At 36.7% G+C, this 19,369-nt stretch overlaps 1 protein-coding gene across 1 annotated transcript in view; it reads right to left on the reverse strand.

The window, feature by feature from the left end:
• Positions 1–6,909: 6,909 nt before the first annotated feature.
• Positions 6,910–19,369, reverse strand: part of LOC130242015 (dentin sialophosphoprotein) — a 114,496-nt gene continuing 102,036 nt past the window's right edge. Inside the window, exons 13-21 of the mRNA XM_056474036.1 lie at positions 16,665–16,745; positions 16,451–16,534; positions 15,738–15,836; positions 15,172–15,297; positions 13,921–14,013; positions 11,827–11,913; positions 11,250–11,354; positions 10,990–11,103; positions 6,910–8,035 (exon numbers count right to left, since the gene is read on the reverse strand). Coding sequence (XP_056330011.1) covers positions 7,862–8,035; positions 10,990–11,103; positions 11,250–11,354; positions 11,827–11,913; positions 13,921–14,013; positions 15,172–15,297; positions 15,738–15,836; positions 16,451–16,534; positions 16,665–16,745 — 963 coding nt within the window. The 3' untranslated portion in view covers positions 6,910–7,861. The remainder of the gene's footprint in view (positions 8,036–10,989; positions 11,104–11,249; positions 11,355–11,826; positions 11,914–13,920; positions 14,014–15,171; positions 15,298–15,737; positions 15,837–16,450; positions 16,535–16,664; positions 16,746–19,369) is intronic.

Consider the following 19,369-nt stretch of genomic DNA (forward strand, 5'->3'; position numbering starts at 1 on the left):
TTACATCATCCCTGGGTGTAATGGCCCAGAGCGTAAAACCAGTTGTTGTATATGGGATGAACTAGCTTGTTAATATCAATTAACATGATGCAAATAACCCTGTAGTGTCTCCTACAATAAAAGTTAGACTTATGAATATTAATTAACTACTGTTTATAGAACTACTGGTCCATGTAATCCATATATGGATTAGATTAACTTCACAACATCACAAACAGTTCTGCAGTCTGTGGCATGTATTGAGTCACAGCCAAGAATGAGCAGAGAAACTCCTGCTTTTGTATAATACGGCTCATCTTGGGAGTGTTTACTAAAGCATTGGACAGAAGCAGGACTCGTGATGAGACACACCCGACACTGACGTCAGCAAACCAGACATCAGAACCACCGATACGCACGAGATAAGAAGGCCTTCTGCAGAAAATATGATGCGGAGTAAGTTTGATGTTGACAATCTCAAACAAATCCAACTGGTTTCACAACACTTGATATACACTACCTGACAAAAGTCTTGTCGCCTATCCAAGTTTTAGTAACAGCAAATAATAACCTGACTTCTAGTTGATCATTTGGTCTCAGAAGTGGCTTATATGAAAGGTAAACCCCTCTAGATTATACTTATTTGACCACAATAAAATATGATCATGCCTTGATTATTAATGATTTCATTAGGACAGTAAGATCTGACTCTGCTTAGACTAAAGTCTCATCACTGAACCTTCAATAATGTCCAGTATAGAATATGTGCTCATGCTGCAGTGGAAACAGAATGAATATTGTGTCTGACTCCATCATGAGCTTGGAGGACTGCATCCATACATCTCTGACATGACTCAAATCACTGATTAATAAAGTCATCTGGAATGGCAAAGAAAGCCTTCTTGCAGGACTCCCAGAGTTCATCAAGATCATCTGGGTTCATCTTCAACGCCTCCACCTTCATCTTACCCCTGACATGCTCAATAATGTTCATGTCTGGTGACTGGGCTGGCCAAACCTTGACCTTCTTTGCTTTTAGGAGCTTTGATGGGGAGGCTGAAGTATGAGAAGGAGCGCTCTCCTGCTGGAGAATTTGCCCTCTCCTGTGGTTTGTAATGTAATGGGCAGCACAAATGTCTTGATACCTCAGGCTGTTGATGTTGATCTTCCACTCTGCAGATCTCTCGCACGCCCCCATACTGAATGTATGTACTGAACCCCAAAACCATGATTTTTCCTTCACCAAACTTGACTGATTTCTGTGCGAATCTTAGCTCCATGCTGGTTCCAGTAGGTCTTCTGCAGTATTAGTGATGATTGGGATGCAGATGATTCATCGACCTTCTGTCACTTTTCCACATGATCAACTAGAAGCCGTTATTATTTGTTGCTCTTACAACTGGGATCCACCACAAGACTTTTGTCAGGTAGTGTAGACACTGTCTGTCAACCCAGAGTTTGTGATTAACTCTGGACCACATGCAGAAGTGTGACACGCATGCAGCAAACAGCCAATCACGACACGTGTGTCCAGAAAATAGCCAATCACATGACATATGAGTGCAGCAAACATCAATCACACGCGAGGACTGGGAGTGACTTTATTAATGTCATGTTACTCAGAGCTGAGTGGTTCACTTTAGGTTTGGGATCCTTAACCCACAATAAAGCCTAAGGTACTTCAGAGCTGGATAGACATGGAGTGTAATTTACTGTGGCAACAAATCCTGACTAAAACCAACTCACTTTCTTGAGCCCAAAACCCCAGAGTTTGCTCAAAATTAACGTGAACTTACCTGGGGAAAAATCCTAAACGTGAGCACACCTGCTCAAACTGAGTCCTTCAGGTTTAAAAAAATACAGGTAAATGTGTTGGAACAGAGTTAGAACTAACTACGCTCCTGCTTTAAGCATCAAACACATGCTCACTGGGTTCAACACAATTCCTTCATGTTGTTCCAACACAAATCTATTAAGTTAACTTAATCTAATTGGATTGAACATAAAACAATTAAATTGTCCTCCCATTATTTAAAAAAGTGCTGTTTTAACCCATTTTCAAGAGTTCACACTTACAGTAGATATTGCTTGACACTATTAGCAGGTTTGGCATGCTGTCCTGGGAGAGAACCCTGAACTTGGAGATAATTGAGCCCAGAGCTCCTGCCAGGTTTTTTTTGCATGTAAGGGGGTCCTAGATCAGTTATGTCTCGAGAGCTCCCCCTAGTAAAGAAGGAAAAGGAGGAGAGGGAGTGGAAGAGGGATTCTTCTAAAACGAAGATACAGCAGCAGGGTGAAATCGGTCAATTTGTAGTAGGCCTGGATGAAACTGATTGGATTATTACTGATTCCGGATGAGAGACCAGTCACGATCAATCATATCCTCTCAAAATTAGCTTAAAAACTTCACTTAAATAAGTAGTTTAAACAAGCGGCAAAAATCATTTGAGCGTGGGTTCCCACATCAAATAAAAAAATAATAAAATTAATACACAAACACAAACACACACACACACACACACACACACACACACACACACACACACACACACATATATATATATATATATATATATATATATATATATATATATATATATATATATATATATATATATATATATATATAAATAAATAAATAAATGTGTGTGTGTGTGTTTGTGTATTTACTTTTATTTTTTGTCTCAAAACTCTTTGTTGTAGTATACACAACTACAGTGAACTGTTGTATTTTCTATTTTAGTTTATACCTCAGTAAAGAATGGAGGTATTGTTATATTATTCAGTTTTTTAACATTTACTACAGTATTGGGTATTTTTTTATTACTATAGTTATTGTGTTACCATAGCAACTAAAGACTCACCACAACAGATCAATTGTACTTTACTATATGGCTTAAAAACATTATATTGTTGTCTTAACCCAAATATGGTCAAATATGGACAAACAACTGTAAAAAAAAATCTATTCTTTTCAATTGGTACTTTATTAACTCTGAACACTGCTTTGTTTTCTTAGTATGTCAGAAATTTAAGTCAGAATTCCTGGAAACTACGAAAACAGCATGTTCAGCTTTCACACGGTGTGGAATGAAGCAGAACCAGTTTGTGCTGTCCAGATGTCTGTATCTCTTGAGTTCTGTTTAAATGCTTCTGTCAAAGCAGTGCACACAAAAGATGAGCTGTAATCGCTTAATTGTTGAATCCAACCAAAAATCAAATGAAATAAACTCATAAAGCCCTACACTGTATTCGATGAATGATATTTTGGTTAGTGTCATTTTGGGTTTCCACCCTAAGATGATTTCCTAGAAAGCTGACGGACTTTTCTAAGAACACCAGGTCCAGGCTCTTCAGTCAGGTTTATAGGTGTGGTTTTTCCATCTACGTCTCAGATGCTGATATTTGTGTCAAAGTGCGTGAGGTAAGGGGCGGTGACAAGAGCTGTGGAATGTCAGAGCAGAGCTCATTAATATTCATGACCATTCCAAATATGGTCATGCAGACCTTTTCTTTCTAGTGGTAATTCCTGTGGTTATAAATGAACATATAAAACCATTTCTGGAGATTCTTTGAATTAACTTATTAATAAATCAGGTATTAGGAGTTTCAAACCTTTATATTAAATTAAACCAATTAATTTATAACAATTAAATTAAAACAATACATCTTTAATTGTTAAAAACACCAAATGGAAACCGCTGAAAACAACAACAACAACAACAACAACAACTCACAAAGCTCAAACATGTAATCAGCTAATTATATTTTGGTTACTGCAAGTTAACTTTTCCACTCTTTGAAAGGAAGTACAGTAAACTGACTTCTCTAAAAAAACAGCCGCTTCAGTCAGGTTTATAGGTGTGGTTTTTAATGCACGCCTCAGGTGCTGATTATTGTGTCAAGGAAAAGGCTTTTCATGCATCAAAACAATAAAGGGCTAATAAAGCTATAAATTACAGTTCTTTTTTGGACATTAGAAAGTTGAATTTCTGCTGAGCAAAAGAAATAATTAAAAATTTTGCATAATTAGAGAAGACACACATTTTATTGTTGTGTAATGTAACATATTAAAAAAACATTGTCAGGCATACATTAAGAACAATAATCATCTGACAACGTGATCATGATGTACACTTACTGGCCACTTTATTAGGTACACCTTTCCAACTGCTCTTTAATGTACATTTCTAATCAGCCAATCACATGGCAGCAACTCGATATGGTCAAGTTGATCTGCTGCAGGTCAAACTGAGCATCAGAATGGGGAAGAAAGGTGATTTAAGTGACTTTGAATGTGGCATGGTTGTTGCTGCCAGACGGGCTGGTCTGAGTATTTCAGAAACTGCTGATCTACTGGGATTTTCACGCACAACCATCTCTAGGGTTTACAGAGAATGGTCCGACAAAGAGGAAATATCCAGTGAGTGGCAGTTCTGTGGGCGCAAATGCCTTGTTGATGCCAGAGGTCAGAGGAGAATGGCCAGTATGGTTCCAGCTGATAGAAAGGCAACAGTAACTCAAATAAGCACTCGTTACAACCGAGGTCTGCAGAAGAGCATGTCTGAACACACAACACGTCCAACCTTGAGGCGGATGGGCTACAGCAGCAGAAGACCACACCGGGTGCCGCTCCTGTCAGCTAAGAACAGGAAACTGAGGCTACAATTCACACAGGCTCACCAAAACTGGACAATAGAAGATTGGAGAAACGTTGCCTGGTCTGATGAGTCTCTATTTCTGCTGCCACATTCAGATGGTCGGCTCAGAATTTGGCATCAACAACATGAAAGCATGGATCCATCCTGCCTTGTATCAGCGGTTCAGGCTGGTGGTGGTGGTGTAATGGTGTGGGGGATATTCTCTTGGCACACTTTGGGTCCAATAATACCAATTGAGCATGGTGTCAACACCACAGCCTACCTGAGTATTGTTGCTGACCATGTTCATGCCTTTATGAGCACAGTGTCTCCATCTTCTGATGGCTACTTCCAGCAGGATAACGCACCATGTCCTAAAGCGTGAATCATCTCAGACTGGTTTCTTGAACATGACAATGAGTTCACTGTACTCAAATGGCCTCCGCAGTCACCAGAGCTCAATCCAATAGAGCACCTTTGGGATGTGGAGGAACGGAAAATTGGCATCATGGATGTGCAGCGGACAAATCTGCAGCAACTGTGTGATGCTATCATGTCAATATGGAGCAAAATCTCTAAGGAATATTTCCAGTAGCTTGATGAATCTATGAAGGCAGTTCTGAAGGCGAAAGGGGGTCCAACCCAGTACTAGTAAGGTGTCCCTAATAAAGTGGCCGGTCAGTGTATTTTGCCTAAAGTCTACATTTAGCTTTTAACTTCAACATTCATAAAAGTTGTTTGGGTCGTGAACAGTCAGACTACTTGCTCTACAAACCAATGTATTTATATTAATATGGTAACAGCTCCCTTATATGAGTAGCACTTTGTGTTTGTATTTCCTCTTGTTGTTACGTCACTGAAGTCAAGGCATCTTCTAAATGAATGAATGTAAATGATGATAATAATACATTAACATGGTTTCTGCAGGTTTCATCAAGTCAAATTTAAGACTATTTAAGACCCTTTTAAGACCATTATGAATGAGATTTTAAGATTTATGCGGGACTAAACACCATTTGGTAATAGCCCGGTTGAATTAATGGAATCGGAAAAAAATCTTATGCAGTTATTTCTTAACGACACATTTAAATGTGTTAATTGTATATTTATTATGAAGAAAACAACACAAATATAAATAGATTTATAGTTTGCTTTTGGTCCAAATGAATAGAGTATAACTCCTATTCAACCTAATGCATTTCTGTTATAAAACCTTAAGTTTCATTATAAATATTATGTCCACTCATACTTTCTTCTGTAAACAGTTAAATTAAAGATTATGTAAAGGGATATATTGCTGCTATGATCATGAGGAATTGTGTAATTTCTATATCTTGTCACCTTAGAATTTTAAGGTTCTATCTGCGTTGTGAATGATTTTGAGATATTGAGCTTCTGCAGATATTGCAAACTTTTTGCATTCCATAGCAAACAGTGTGTGTGTAACATTTGTTTTTTTGTAAATAAAAAGTCTTAATATGTAAACAACTTATAAAAAAACATCCCATCATGTAAATAAGTTGTCGTTTAATAAGAATATGTCAATAACTCAATTTTGACAAAAATGTTAGATAGAACCGTATAATTCTAAGGTGATGAGAGATTATATATATATATAGTTATATATATATATATATATATATATATATATATATATATATATATATATATATATATATATATATATATATATATATATATATATATATATATATATATAAAATAAAATTTTGATAGATTGTTGGTGATTGGATGAGTGTCAGCCCGCTTGGGTAACAATACTTTGACAACTTTTAAAAATAAGACCTGTTTAAAATAATTTAAGACCTACAAGACAACATTTCTGTGAATTTAAGAATTTTTTAAGGCCTAAAATTTAGTTTTATAAATTTCAGACATTTGAATACTTTAAGACCCCGTGCACACCCTGATAAAAAAATACCTGTTTGCAACATCATGCAGCCTTAATAACAAGCATAAATGATAACAGCTAAAACTCAATGAGGGGATTGTGGCCAGAAGGACTGAAAAATTTAAGTTAAACTGACCACACCCATTCTTATATTATATATATTATATATATATATATATATATATATATATATATATATATATATATATATATATATTTGTGCAAGTAAAAATTAACAGGATCCAAAATAAAAGTTTTTGACTTAATTTAAGTGTGTGTATACTGTGTATATTTATTATGCATATATAAACAAACACATGCATGCATATATTTCAGAAAATGTTTATTTAAATTTAGATATACAATATATGACACACATTATATATAAATTTAAATATCTACGTAACACTCTTGTTATGTATGGTTTTGTTTCTGTCACAAACATCTTCTTCTGAAAGTCTTATTTGTTTTATTTCGGCATGAATAAAAGCAGTTTTTAATCGTTTTAAACCCATTTTAAGGTCAATATTATTAACCCCCTTTAATAATCAGCAATATTCGTTTTGGATTGTCTCCAGAACAAACCACTGTTATACAATAACTTGCCTAATTACCCTAACTTTACCCTGATAACCCTAGTTAAGCCTTTAAATGTCACTGTAAGCTGAATACTAGTTTAAATATTATGTACTGTCATCATGACAAAGAGAAAAGTTTCAGGATTAGAAATATTTAAGTCAAACTATATAGGAATACTCCAACTATAATGCCACTAAATGCAAACTAAAGCTGAACAGAACTAGTAAAGCATGAATTAATATATGGCTAAACTTAGAATTAGAATGATTTTAGTTATTATAGTAGATATTAGACTTACTTTTTTTGTCTTGATGTTTAACAGATTCAGGAATTTCTCACAGTATTTGCTCTAATATTTTTTCTTCTGGAGAAAGTCTTATTTGTATTATTTCGGCTAGAATAAAATAAGTTCTTAATTGTTTTAAACCCATTTTAAGGTCAATATTATTAGCCCCCTTCAGCAATATTAGTTTTGGATTGTCTCCAGAACAAACCACTGTTATACAATGACTTGCCTAATTACCCTAACTTTACCCTAATTAACCTAGTTAAGCCTTTAAATGTCACTTTAAGCTGAATACTAGCATCTTGAAGAATATCTAGTCTAATATTATGTGCTGTCATCATAGTAAAGATAAAATAAATCAGAAAACATACCAGCGCTACACAACATGGTACAGGCATGGCACTTTTCTGTGTTTCTCTTTGGTTTTCTTGGTGTGTGTGAACGTCTATTTTCCCATCAGGCTCTCTAAAAGCGTAGCCTGTTGGTGGTGCTGCTGTTCTCCATTCTGCTCAGTGTATTAGACGGAGAGCTGGAAGAAAGTAGAGATGAAGAAATCTGAAGGCCACCGCTGTAATCTCCAGATTCTCCTTTATCCTCTAGATTAGCACCATGAGCTTCTGTTTCGGCTTTCTGCTTCTGCTGAGGAGTAATATGAGAGGATTACTTCAACTGCTATGAGTGATGAAAAACACAGGACAAAATGGAGTTCACACACAGCACACTTTTAATTCACTTCTCAACTAATTTTCCAGTATTTTATTAAAGAAAATGCTGTTCCAGGGTTCATACAAGTGCTGGAAATACAAAAACCACCTAAAAAATCTTAACCCAACAAGCATTTAATAAACAAGCAAAACATATTGGGTCCTGTCATACACAAGGCGCAATGTGGCGCAAGGCGTGATGCAATTGTCGTTTCTTAGTTTCAGCTTGGCGCAAGAGTAGATTTGACGTTTTGGACCACGCTGTTTAAATGGCAAATGCATTTGCGCTCATATGTGCGCACATAAGCGTTCTGTTCGAAAAAAATGGGGTGTGTCGAGGCGCATTGCTGGCGCGTTGCTATTTTGAGGAACTTAAATAGACGGTTCAAGAGGAGAAATGCCAGCGTGGATCAAGTTCTGTGAGGGGCACCAAATGTGCGGGGTCCAGTTGGTTTTGTTTTCGATATTCCTGACACATTCAGTGATAGACGGCAATAACTCACACACCTCTTACCCTAAACAGATCTAAACTGTGTTTCCTACAAATATACAAATCAGGTTGTGTTTCCCAGCGGTCATTTTCTTTTTATCCGCTCAATATTATGAGCACTGCTTCGTTTAAGCCTTCGCCATAGTAGTCATACTAATAGCAGTCATATTTCCATCTGTTTCAAGCTACGAATATTTGAAATGACATATCAACAGAACAAAATAGAGATATGATCACAATCTGAGCACTTGTGATCAATATACTTCACCCGCAGCTCTTTTTCAGTCATTTATTACCCTCATGTCCGTGTCAAAGCTACAATTCACTGATGTTTTCGGCAGTCTTTTGGAGATTTAGTCATTGGTGATGATGTTATAGCGCAGGGGTGGGCAAACTCGGTCCTGGAGGGCCGGTGTCCTGCATAGTTTAGCTTCAACTCTAATCAAACACACCTGAACTTGCTAATCAGTGTCTTCAAGATCACTAATTATCTATAAGCAGGTGTGTTTGATCAGAGTTGGAGCTAAACTGTGCAGGAGACCAGCCCTCCAGGACCGAGTTTGCCCACCCCTGTTATAGCGGGTTAGTGTCTGCTTTTATATTTGGTGTCGGATTAATATTGGCTGGTAGGGAAAATCTATTTGTTCACTTCAGCTATATATACTTTAATTTGCATTTCAATGTATTTATTTATTCTACTTAACAGCAAATTAGAATAGAAACGGTATAAAGAGCACACAAACAAGCGTACAGACAGTGATAGGTGTACATTGTTATGGGTAAATGATGTTAATATTCGGCACAAATCCATCAGTTTCCCCTTTTTGGCTGCTCTTTCTATGATGTAGAAGCACTGTCCATGCGTGTTTCCTCAACGCTATATTTCATTGCACAACAATTAATCTATCAGGCTTTTTGGCTAAAAAGAAGACAGAAATCACGATTTAATTCGTTATTATTAAATTTCACCTCTCCTGCTGTGCATGAACTGAGCTGTTGAATGGTCAGCGTATGAGGCGGCTAGGCAAACCTAGCTTCATCTCACCTGTTTGCCTAATTATATACCTGGGAATGTCTGACACCGGCGCATAAATATTGTAATAGACGTTGCAGGCTCGAAAGCTTGACAGGCATAGCAACAGTAACTGAGGAGGGTGGGGTTTAGCGAAGGGTCAATTATTAGCCGCCCTGTTTATTTTGTCCCTAATTTCTGTTTAACAGAGAGCAGATTTCTTCAACACATTTCTAATCATGATAGTTTTAATAACTCATTTCTAATAACTGATTTATTTTTATCTTTGCCATGATGACAGAAAAAAATCAATTAAAAAAACTCTAACCATATAGGACAGGTAGAAGTGCAAATTTCAGCCCAGGCTCATTACTGACACATTGCTCTGTATACATTTCTGGAGATTGCGAAATACGTCCCAGGAGGTATGTTTTCTTACAGTTTGTTTTCGCGAATCCACCAGAGGCCACTGTGCACGCATTTTCAGATCTCAAATTTCTCTAGGAAGTGCCATTCACACCTGCTGTTCTCACATAAATCCACCAGAGGATCCCCCACTCACCCCCTTTCCTAAACCCAACCGATAGTGTTTTCAAAAGCAATCCAGAAAAAAAAAGCCCTCACGGCTGCCTGATTTTTACCACATTTTCAGATTTTACCACGTTCTCACCCTGTTATTTACTTGTTTTATTTTTCGCATTTATTTTTTGTTTAACCTGCTTTCAGGAACCGCTCTTTCGCGGGAATCGAACCCCATTGTCGCGGTCAACTCCTCTTTGCGTTTCAAATCCGCCGACGTACGCTGTGAGCCCCTGGACAAACTTGTAACAGCGGAAAAGCTGTGCACAGGTAATCTGTCAGCTGGTAGCATGAAAAGAAAACAGAAGCTCTCGAGGCATCATACCTACCCGTAGCGTTCACTTTAAAGACGAAATACAGCCAGAAATACCTCTGGCTACTGTATATAATTCGTGCTCTCCAGTAATGTATACGAGGGTACATATCCACAATGAGCACAAGTGTTGAGAAATTTCATTGCTTTTACAATACAGTTCAAACGGAAAGTTCTCCTCATTTACTCGCATCAGTTATGAACTTTTATGAGTTTCTTTCTTCTGTTGAACACAAAGGAAGATATTCTGAAGAATGTTGGAAATAACAGCCATTTACATCAATAGTAGGAACAATAATACTATGAAAGTCATTGGTTTTTCCAGCATTCTTCAAAACATCTTCTTTTGTGTTCGACAGAAGAAACTCAAACAGATTTGGAACAAGTGGAGGGTGAGGAAAGATGACTGGATTTAATTTTTGTGTGAACTATCCCTTTAACCAGATGTGAAGCAGATTCAAATGTAGAGCCTTGAATGCAGAAACAAAACATCACCTTTTCTCTCTTCTTGTCTTTCTTCTTCTTCTTCTTCTTCTTCTTCTTGTCTTTCTTCTTTCTCTTCTCCTTCTTCCCTTTTTCACTATCAGATGACGATGAAGAGCTTGAGTCCTGACACACAGACACGCACACACATACAAATAAGTTGGATATTGATGTGTTATTGGCTCTCCACCTATCCTACCCCTAAACAATCTGCATTTTTACACTCACAATACTTCATTCTGTGTGATTTATGAGCCTCTTTTACAGTTTACCTTCTTTTTCTTATGCTTCTTCTTTTTCTTCTTCTTCTTTTTCTTCTTCTTGTCTTCATCACTGCTGTCAGAGGAAGAGGAGCTGCTGGATGATGAAGATGAATCCTTAAAGCAACAGAACAGCATTCAGTGAGTTTGTTCACATCATGGTTGCCAGATCCAAGTAAACTGTCCAGCAATGATTGTAACCCACCCAAAATGAATGAAAATGGGCCATATTTTTTTCTTGTCTAATCATTACTGGATTCCCACAAGGGGGAAATGTTATACATATGTACTCAGATTTGTTTGGTAATACTCATACTTGTAGATACAGTATATGTGTTCAAGTACTGACTGACATTCCACACACACCAAACATTTCTGAGTACTTTTCTAGCAACTGTTTTTGGGTTGCCAGGTATACATTCCTAGATCAATGTCCATTCAGAAATGACTCAAAACTCATTTGGTATTTGCAAGAAGGTTTTGGCGCATTTGCAAAATGTTGTCAGCTGTGTGGGAAAACAATGACTCTGGCAACACTGGTTCAAGTATATCTCTGAAACCATAGTGAATGTGCAGACATTACCCTCACCTTCAGTTGCTTCTTCTTCTTCTTCTTCTTCTTTTTCTTGTCATCCTCACTGTCAGATGAGGATGAAGAGCTACTCGATGATAAATCCTTAACACAACAATACAAACGGAAACTTTACAGGAAAACCTTTCTAACTGTGAATCTATATGAAATAATTTCTGTAACTTCATTTATGAGTGAATGAATAAATAAATGAATCATTGAATAAATCAATTAATTAATAAATCAAATCAATCAATACATCAATGAATGACTCATTGAATAAATCAATCAATATTTCAATGAATGAATGAATAAAATCAATCAACAAATGAATCAATGGCCTAATAAATGAATGAATTAATAAATCAATCAATCAGTATATCAATGAATGAATCAATCAATCAACCAATGAATGAATGAGTAAATCAATCAATCAACCAATGAATCAATTGACTAACAAATGAATGAATAAATGAATGAATAAATCAATCAATCAATAAACGAATGAAATAATGAAATGAATGAATCAATTGACTGATTAATGAATTAATTAATTAACGAATCAAGCAATATATCAATGAAGGAATCATTGAATGAATCAATTATAAATAAACCAATTAATCAACGAATAAATGAATGAATGAATAAATCAATATTTCAATAAATGAATGAATGAATGAATAAATCAATCAATATATCAATAGATAAATAACTGAATGAATAAATAATAAATGAATCAATTGATCAATGAATAAATGAATCAATCAATCAACCAACGAATCAATGGACCAATGAATGAATGAATGAATGAATGAATGAATGAATGAATGAATAAGTGAACGAATCAACAAATGAATCATTAAATGAATGAATCCATTAATGAATGAATAAATAAATGAATCAATCAATCAATGAACCAATAAATCAATGAACCAATAAATCAAGGAATAGGGTATATGTCGAGCTATTGTTTCTTTCCATACTAATAAACTTCCGATGAATGGCTAATGTGACTTACATTACAGTATCGATGCTGTAAAGTAATTAAAATATAATCAGTTAAACAGACTTTGGCATTCATTTAGTTGCTCAAGCGTAAAACGAGTTGAAAAACCTTTTACACGCATGCGCCTGCCAGTATTAGCAGGCTAGCTCAGAAGCTCCACTGAATATACTGGGGTAAAATAAATGTTCATATTATAAAGACATGGCGGGAAAAAAATCATTTAATGCAGTGCTTCTTGTACAATCTGAAACCCACTTTATATCAGATATCACTCAGCCAGTGGAGATCCCTGATTTTTAAAGAAAACAGACCTTAAACGTGTCGAATTTGCAATGGCATACACTTCACTGTAAGCGCTTGACCCAGGTTACTGGCAAATTAAAAGTCCTTCTGCCTACTTCCGCATTTACCCTATTAATCAATCAATCAAAATAATAATAAATCATTGAATGAATCAATCAATATTTCAATGAATGAATAAATCAATATATCATTAAATGAATCAGTGAATGAATCAATCGACCAATCACTGAACCAATGAATCAATTAGTCCAATGAATCAATGAATCAATCAATCTCTGTAATAAATTAAAAATGTATAAAACATTTAAGGAATCCCAAATAAATAAACAATTATATAAATGCACTGACAAAGAAAGAAAGAAAGAAAGAATTATATTACAGTTAATGAAAAAAAATTATATTTATATAATTAAAGCAATAAATAATATTAAACAACGATTAAGCAAAACATTTTTGGAAACGAAGAAGAAAAATCAAGACAATATTTAAGACAAACATGACACTGATAATGGAGCTGCACGGTGGCGCAACGGGTGGGTCAGTTTTCCCCACAAGTCCAAAGACATGTGGTACAGGTGAATTGGGAAGGCTAAATTGTCTGTAGTGTATGTGTGTGAACGAGTGTGTATGGATATTTCCCAGTGATGGGTTGCAGCTGAAAGGGCATCCGCTGTGTAAAACATATGCTGGATAAGTTGGCGGTTCATTCCGCTGTGCCGACCCCAGATTAATAAAGGGACTAAGCCGAAAATAAAATAAATGAATGACATTCACATTCACCAATTAATATGAATAAATCTAACCTTTACTTTCTTCTTCTTCTTCTTCTTCTTCTTCTTTTTCTTCTTCTTGTCATCCTCACTGTCAGATGATGATGATGAAGAGCTGCTTGAATCCTTAAGACAACACAAAAGTAGAACTTTACAGTAATACTTTTGCAAATTGTGCAAGTAACCAAATAAGTAACTTGTAGACTTGAAGTCATCAACACAAATATTAAACACCAGAAAACATTTAAAGGGCACCTATGATGAAAATCATCGTTTGAACAGTGAACTGTGTGCAGGTATAGTGTGTCCACGGTCCTACTGGAGGGATTTAAACACAATAAGTCTCTTTTTTTAATTACCTGACGTTAAAAATAGGATCCAAATCTCAGTGATTATGAGGCCGACGTGTCGAAGGAGTGCGGTTTCCCCGCCCACCAAATTGATTGACAGAAGCGTATGATCATGTATCCATAGTAACACATATAATCATATCCACAAGACAAGATTTGTGCAAAGCAACCGGGATTAAAAGATCTGTTCAGCTCGCTGTGACCTTCTGCAGCTTCAGAATGAGTTTTATAAGTTTCTAAATCAGTGCATGTTTGTAATAAAGATGGTAAAATCACTGTAATTCATCACCACAGCCGCATATCAGTGAAGTTCTTAAAGACAATGCTTCAATCCCGGTTTGTGGACATTAAATCAGTTTATTTTGTACATTAATATAACAGATATTCATACAGCAGTGGAGATTAACCTGTATCCTGTCATATCTGCTGGGCAAAAACAGTGCAAAAGTTAAATGTGTGTCTGTGTGTGCGCGTGTATGTGCACATTTATAACAACACTGTGTGTGACTTATCGCTACAGAACGGCTTGAAATAACTCCACAACTAATATATCAAATATCAATCGGGAAAGTTCTTACTGTAGTAAGGCAGATCTGCTTCATTCTTGTCTGTCACTGTGCTGTTTATCTACGTGAAGGCTACACGCATCAGAGAGATCTCTGTGGCTCTGACACACATGTGGGAATGGTGGGCGGGGAGAACCAGCTCATTTGCATATAAAGGCGCAGGCAACAAAAACGTATACCGAAAGGCATAATAAATAATCTGATGGGTGTTTTAAGCTGAAACTTTACAGACACATTCTGGAGACACAAAAGACTGATCTTAAATCTTGAAAAAGGGGTAAAAGATGAGTCCTTTACAAAAAAAACAACAGAAAAAAAACACGTAACAAAAAAAATTCACAATAAATATGAATAAATCTAACCTTTACCTTCTTCTTCTTCTTCTTCTTCTTCTTCTTCTTCTTCTTCTTCTTCTTTTTCTTCTTCTTCTTCTTCTTCTTGTCATCCTCACTGTCAGATGATGATGATGATGATGACGAAGAGCTGCTTGAATCCTTAACAATAAATGAATTAATTAATCTCTGTAGCTGTAAAACATTTCCGGTAATCTCCAAATAAAAATACAAACAAGCCAAAAATGACACCGATTATTCATTCATTCATTTTCCTTTGGCTTAATCATTTTATTTATCAAGGGTCCCCACAGCGGATTGAACCGCCAACTATTCCAGCATATGTTTTACACAGCGAATGCCCCTCTAGCCGCAACCCAGTACTGGGAAACACCCATACACACTAATTCTCACACACACACACTGGCCAATTTAGTTCACCAGTTCCCCTATAGCGCATGTTTGGACTGTGGGGGAAACCGGAGCACCCGGAGGAAACCCACGCCAGCTGGGACTCAAACCAGTGTTTTTCTTGCAGTGAGGCCACAGTGCTAACCACTGAGCCACCGTGCCACCCCACAACAAACATGAATAAATCTAACCTTTACTTTCTTCTTCTTCTTCTTCTTCTTCTTCTTGTCATCCTCACTGTCAGATGATGATGATGATGACGACGACGACGACGAAGAGCAGCTTGAGTCCTTAACAATGAATAAATTAATTAATCTCTGTATCTATAAAAATATTTCCGGTAATCCCCAAATAAAAATACATCAAATAATACACAAGCAAACTTGTGCAAAACATTTTCTAGCAATGAAAAAAAAATACAACTGTAGAAAATGTTCACAAAGAAACAAAACAAACGAGCCAAAAATCACACTGATTATTCATTCATTCATTCATTCACTTTCCTTTGGCTTAGTCCCTTTATTTATCAGAGGTCCCCACAGAGGAATGAACTGACATTTATTCCAGTATATGTTTTACGCAGAGGATGCCCTTCCAGCCGCAACCCAGCACTGGGCAAAACCCATACACACTCATTCACACACACACTCATACACTACGGCCAATTTAGTTCATCAGTTCCCCTATAGCACATGTGTTTGGACTGTGGGGGAAACCGGAGCACCCGGAGGAAACCCACGCCAACACGAGGAGAACATGCAAACTCCACACAGAAATGACAACTGACACAGCCAAGACTCAAACCAGCAAACATTCTTGCTGTGAGGCGACAGTGTTAACCACTGAGCCACTGTGTTGCCCTGATAATTAATTCAGATTTACAGTAAACATGAATAAATCAAACCTTTACTTTCTTCTTCTTCTTCTTCTTCTTCTTCTTCTTCTTCTTCTTGTCTTCATCTTCACTGTCAGAGGATGATGAAGAGTCCTTAACAACAACAACAATAAAAGAAAAGTTTTATTTATTTACAAAACATCAAAGGGAAAAATTATGAAGCAGTATTTATGCTTTCTTTTCACATATATGAGATTACAATACAGCTATATATAAATCTGACCTTTGCTTTCTTCTTCTTCATCTTCTTCTTCTTCTTCTTCTCATCACTGTCACTGTCAGATGATGATGAAGATGAAGATTCCTGAGGATTAAGTAAGGAATAATTAATGACGGGCCATTGAGTTATTAATAAATAATGCACACATGAGCAAGGTTATTATAGCTTATACAACCATTCTGTCTGGTTCTTGAATCTGATTGGCTGATAGCGATGTGATATTTCCATAATAACAGCACTTGTACAGCCTCCTCACCCTTGTGTATTATTCCGCCCGCATAGAGTGACAGCAGATCAATAAACTCACTACAGTTTGACAAATATTGCAGCTGTTGGACAACATAATGTACTTTTGAGGCTTTTTTAGGTGAGAATGTAGTTTATTCGTAATGCTGTGTTCACACCAGACACAGAACGCACAGATAAATCACCCTATTCGTGCGTAAAAAGACGTGTGAATGTTTGAGTTTACTCGCTTCATTTGCGCGTCAAATTCACTTCAGAACAGATGCGGATTTGCGTCATGGGCAGGGCTTCTGTCTGCACGGTGACTATAGCTTTGTTGCTAAATGGCTAAAATAAAGGCCTAAAACAGCGTCAATACATTTGGAGCAGTGTCTGAGTCTACTAGATCCTTTCAGAGGTGCAGCAGCTCTGTGAGCTCATAAACTCCTCCAGAAACTTAACCTGGATGATGCTTCTGACTGAGCCGAGCCCAGTTTGATGAACTGTGTAGTGTGTTTGATGAACTGTTGTCTGTGTAGGTGTAACCCTGCCGGTCCTACGCCACCCAACCCGCTCCGTGCTGGTATCGAACCGGCGACCTTCCGCATGGGAGTCGGGTGCTCTACCAAGGAGGCTAAAGACCATGGACTCTAGCGCACTTCCTCCACAGCACTTCACTAGCTGGCCACCGTTACCTAGGCAGGAGGATTTCCCCCGGGCCACCAACAACAGGCGCTATGCCATAATCATGCCCCCACAAGTGCAAGCTCCTGATTGGTTAACGCGCCGTGAATGTCCGCTAAAGTTCAGATTTTCGAACTCGAGCATTTCGAGGCATCAAACGCGCAAAACACTTGAATTTGCGGTGCGTCATTCACATCATTCGCACGTAACGCGCCACAGGATGTCTATTCACGTCTTTGCATTGACTTAACATGTAAATGAGCAGAGCAAAGACAGTTGACGTTGTCTATTCTCAAGATAATAAGCATAATAAGCCCGTAGAGGAGAAAAACTCTCATAATTTCAAACTACAGCTGATCAAAACATTATAAAACTGGTAAGTGACTTTCTGAGCCGATCTCTCTTTTTTGTATGTTGTAGTGCTGTATTTATACTATAGTAATTGTAGTGTATTGAGCGTGAGATGAGACTCACATATCAGGAATGTATGTATTTTGTGTTGGCCACTCTGTATATCCCGAGTTACTTTTTGGTTGGCCATGTGTTTTTAATGCGTCTCCTGTTTTCGTTACTGCAGACTAACGTTAGTTCAGTTAAAAGAAAGAAAGAAAGAAGAAACGCCCGCATGTGTTTACCGTTTTTTCCTTATCACAAACACAACAGTAATCTGGCAGTGTTTGCGCTGCTTTGGCTTTTTTGGTAGATCAGCAGTTTCTAAAATACTCAGACCATACTCAGACGTTCAAAGTCACTTCAATCTCCTTTCTTCCCCATTCTGATGCTCAGTCTGAACTGCAGCATGTCTACATGCCTAAATGCATTGAGCTGCTGCCATGAGATTGGCTGATTAGAAATGCGCATTAACGAGCAGTCGGACAAGTGTACCTAATAAAGTGGCCGGTGAGTATGTATATTCCTCACTGAACATCAATGATACATAATCAGCATTTGTTTTCTGTCAGAGCTGGAATCCTTTTGAGAAAAACAGCAAGATCTAAACTGATGATGATCTTATTTAGCCCTAACGTCACTTATTAAACCGATAAGTTGCTCTGAATAATCTTAAACTTTCACTAATATGCAATAACCTGCAATAAGTCAGTTTCAGTGGTTTTTTAATATCATTGACATGCTGTTATTGTTTTTATTTCTTTCAATTTTAATTGTTCTGTTTTCATTTTAATTTTAGGCAAGATTTTAGCAATTTTTGGGGTATTAAAAAATACTAAATGTTGCATTAGCGGTGAGGTGAAATGCAATAAATAGAATATTTTTATATTTATTTCCTAACATTTTCATAATATACTTTATGATCATTTATTCAGTATTATATTTTAACTAAACATAACTTAAATATATTTCAGGTTTATTACAGGCTATATGCAGGAATCCTAAAGGTAATTTCAATACCTTTAAGTCTATTTACAGACCTTCTCACAATATTTGAAGACCTCATCGCCACTTCAAGTCTTAATCAGTATCAAACCTTTAATTTAATAAACAGTTGTAGTAAATAAATCAATAAAGCGCAACCATGCAACAGTATTATTCATTTAGTTTGTGTTGGGGGCCAGTTCATGAAAAGCATCCCAAATGAAGGGCCGGAGAGATATAACTTGCAATATGAGTGATGACACAACAGCATATAAGAGCCCATATGTTGTATTTTTGCTCCTTAAGCTTGTTATTTTTGCTCCTTTTTCTACATTAAAATGTTAATATATTGCATCTTAAACTACATAACATCACTGCATTGTACAATGTGGCTTCTTTTACAAACATATTCAAATGTTGCATTT

The sequence above is a fragment of the Danio aesculapii genome, chromosome 15 (genome assembly GCF_903798145.1).
Source record: "Danio aesculapii chromosome 15, fDanAes4.1, whole genome shotgun sequence".
NCBI lineage: Eukaryota > Metazoa > Chordata > Actinopteri > Cypriniformes > Danionidae > Danio > Danio aesculapii.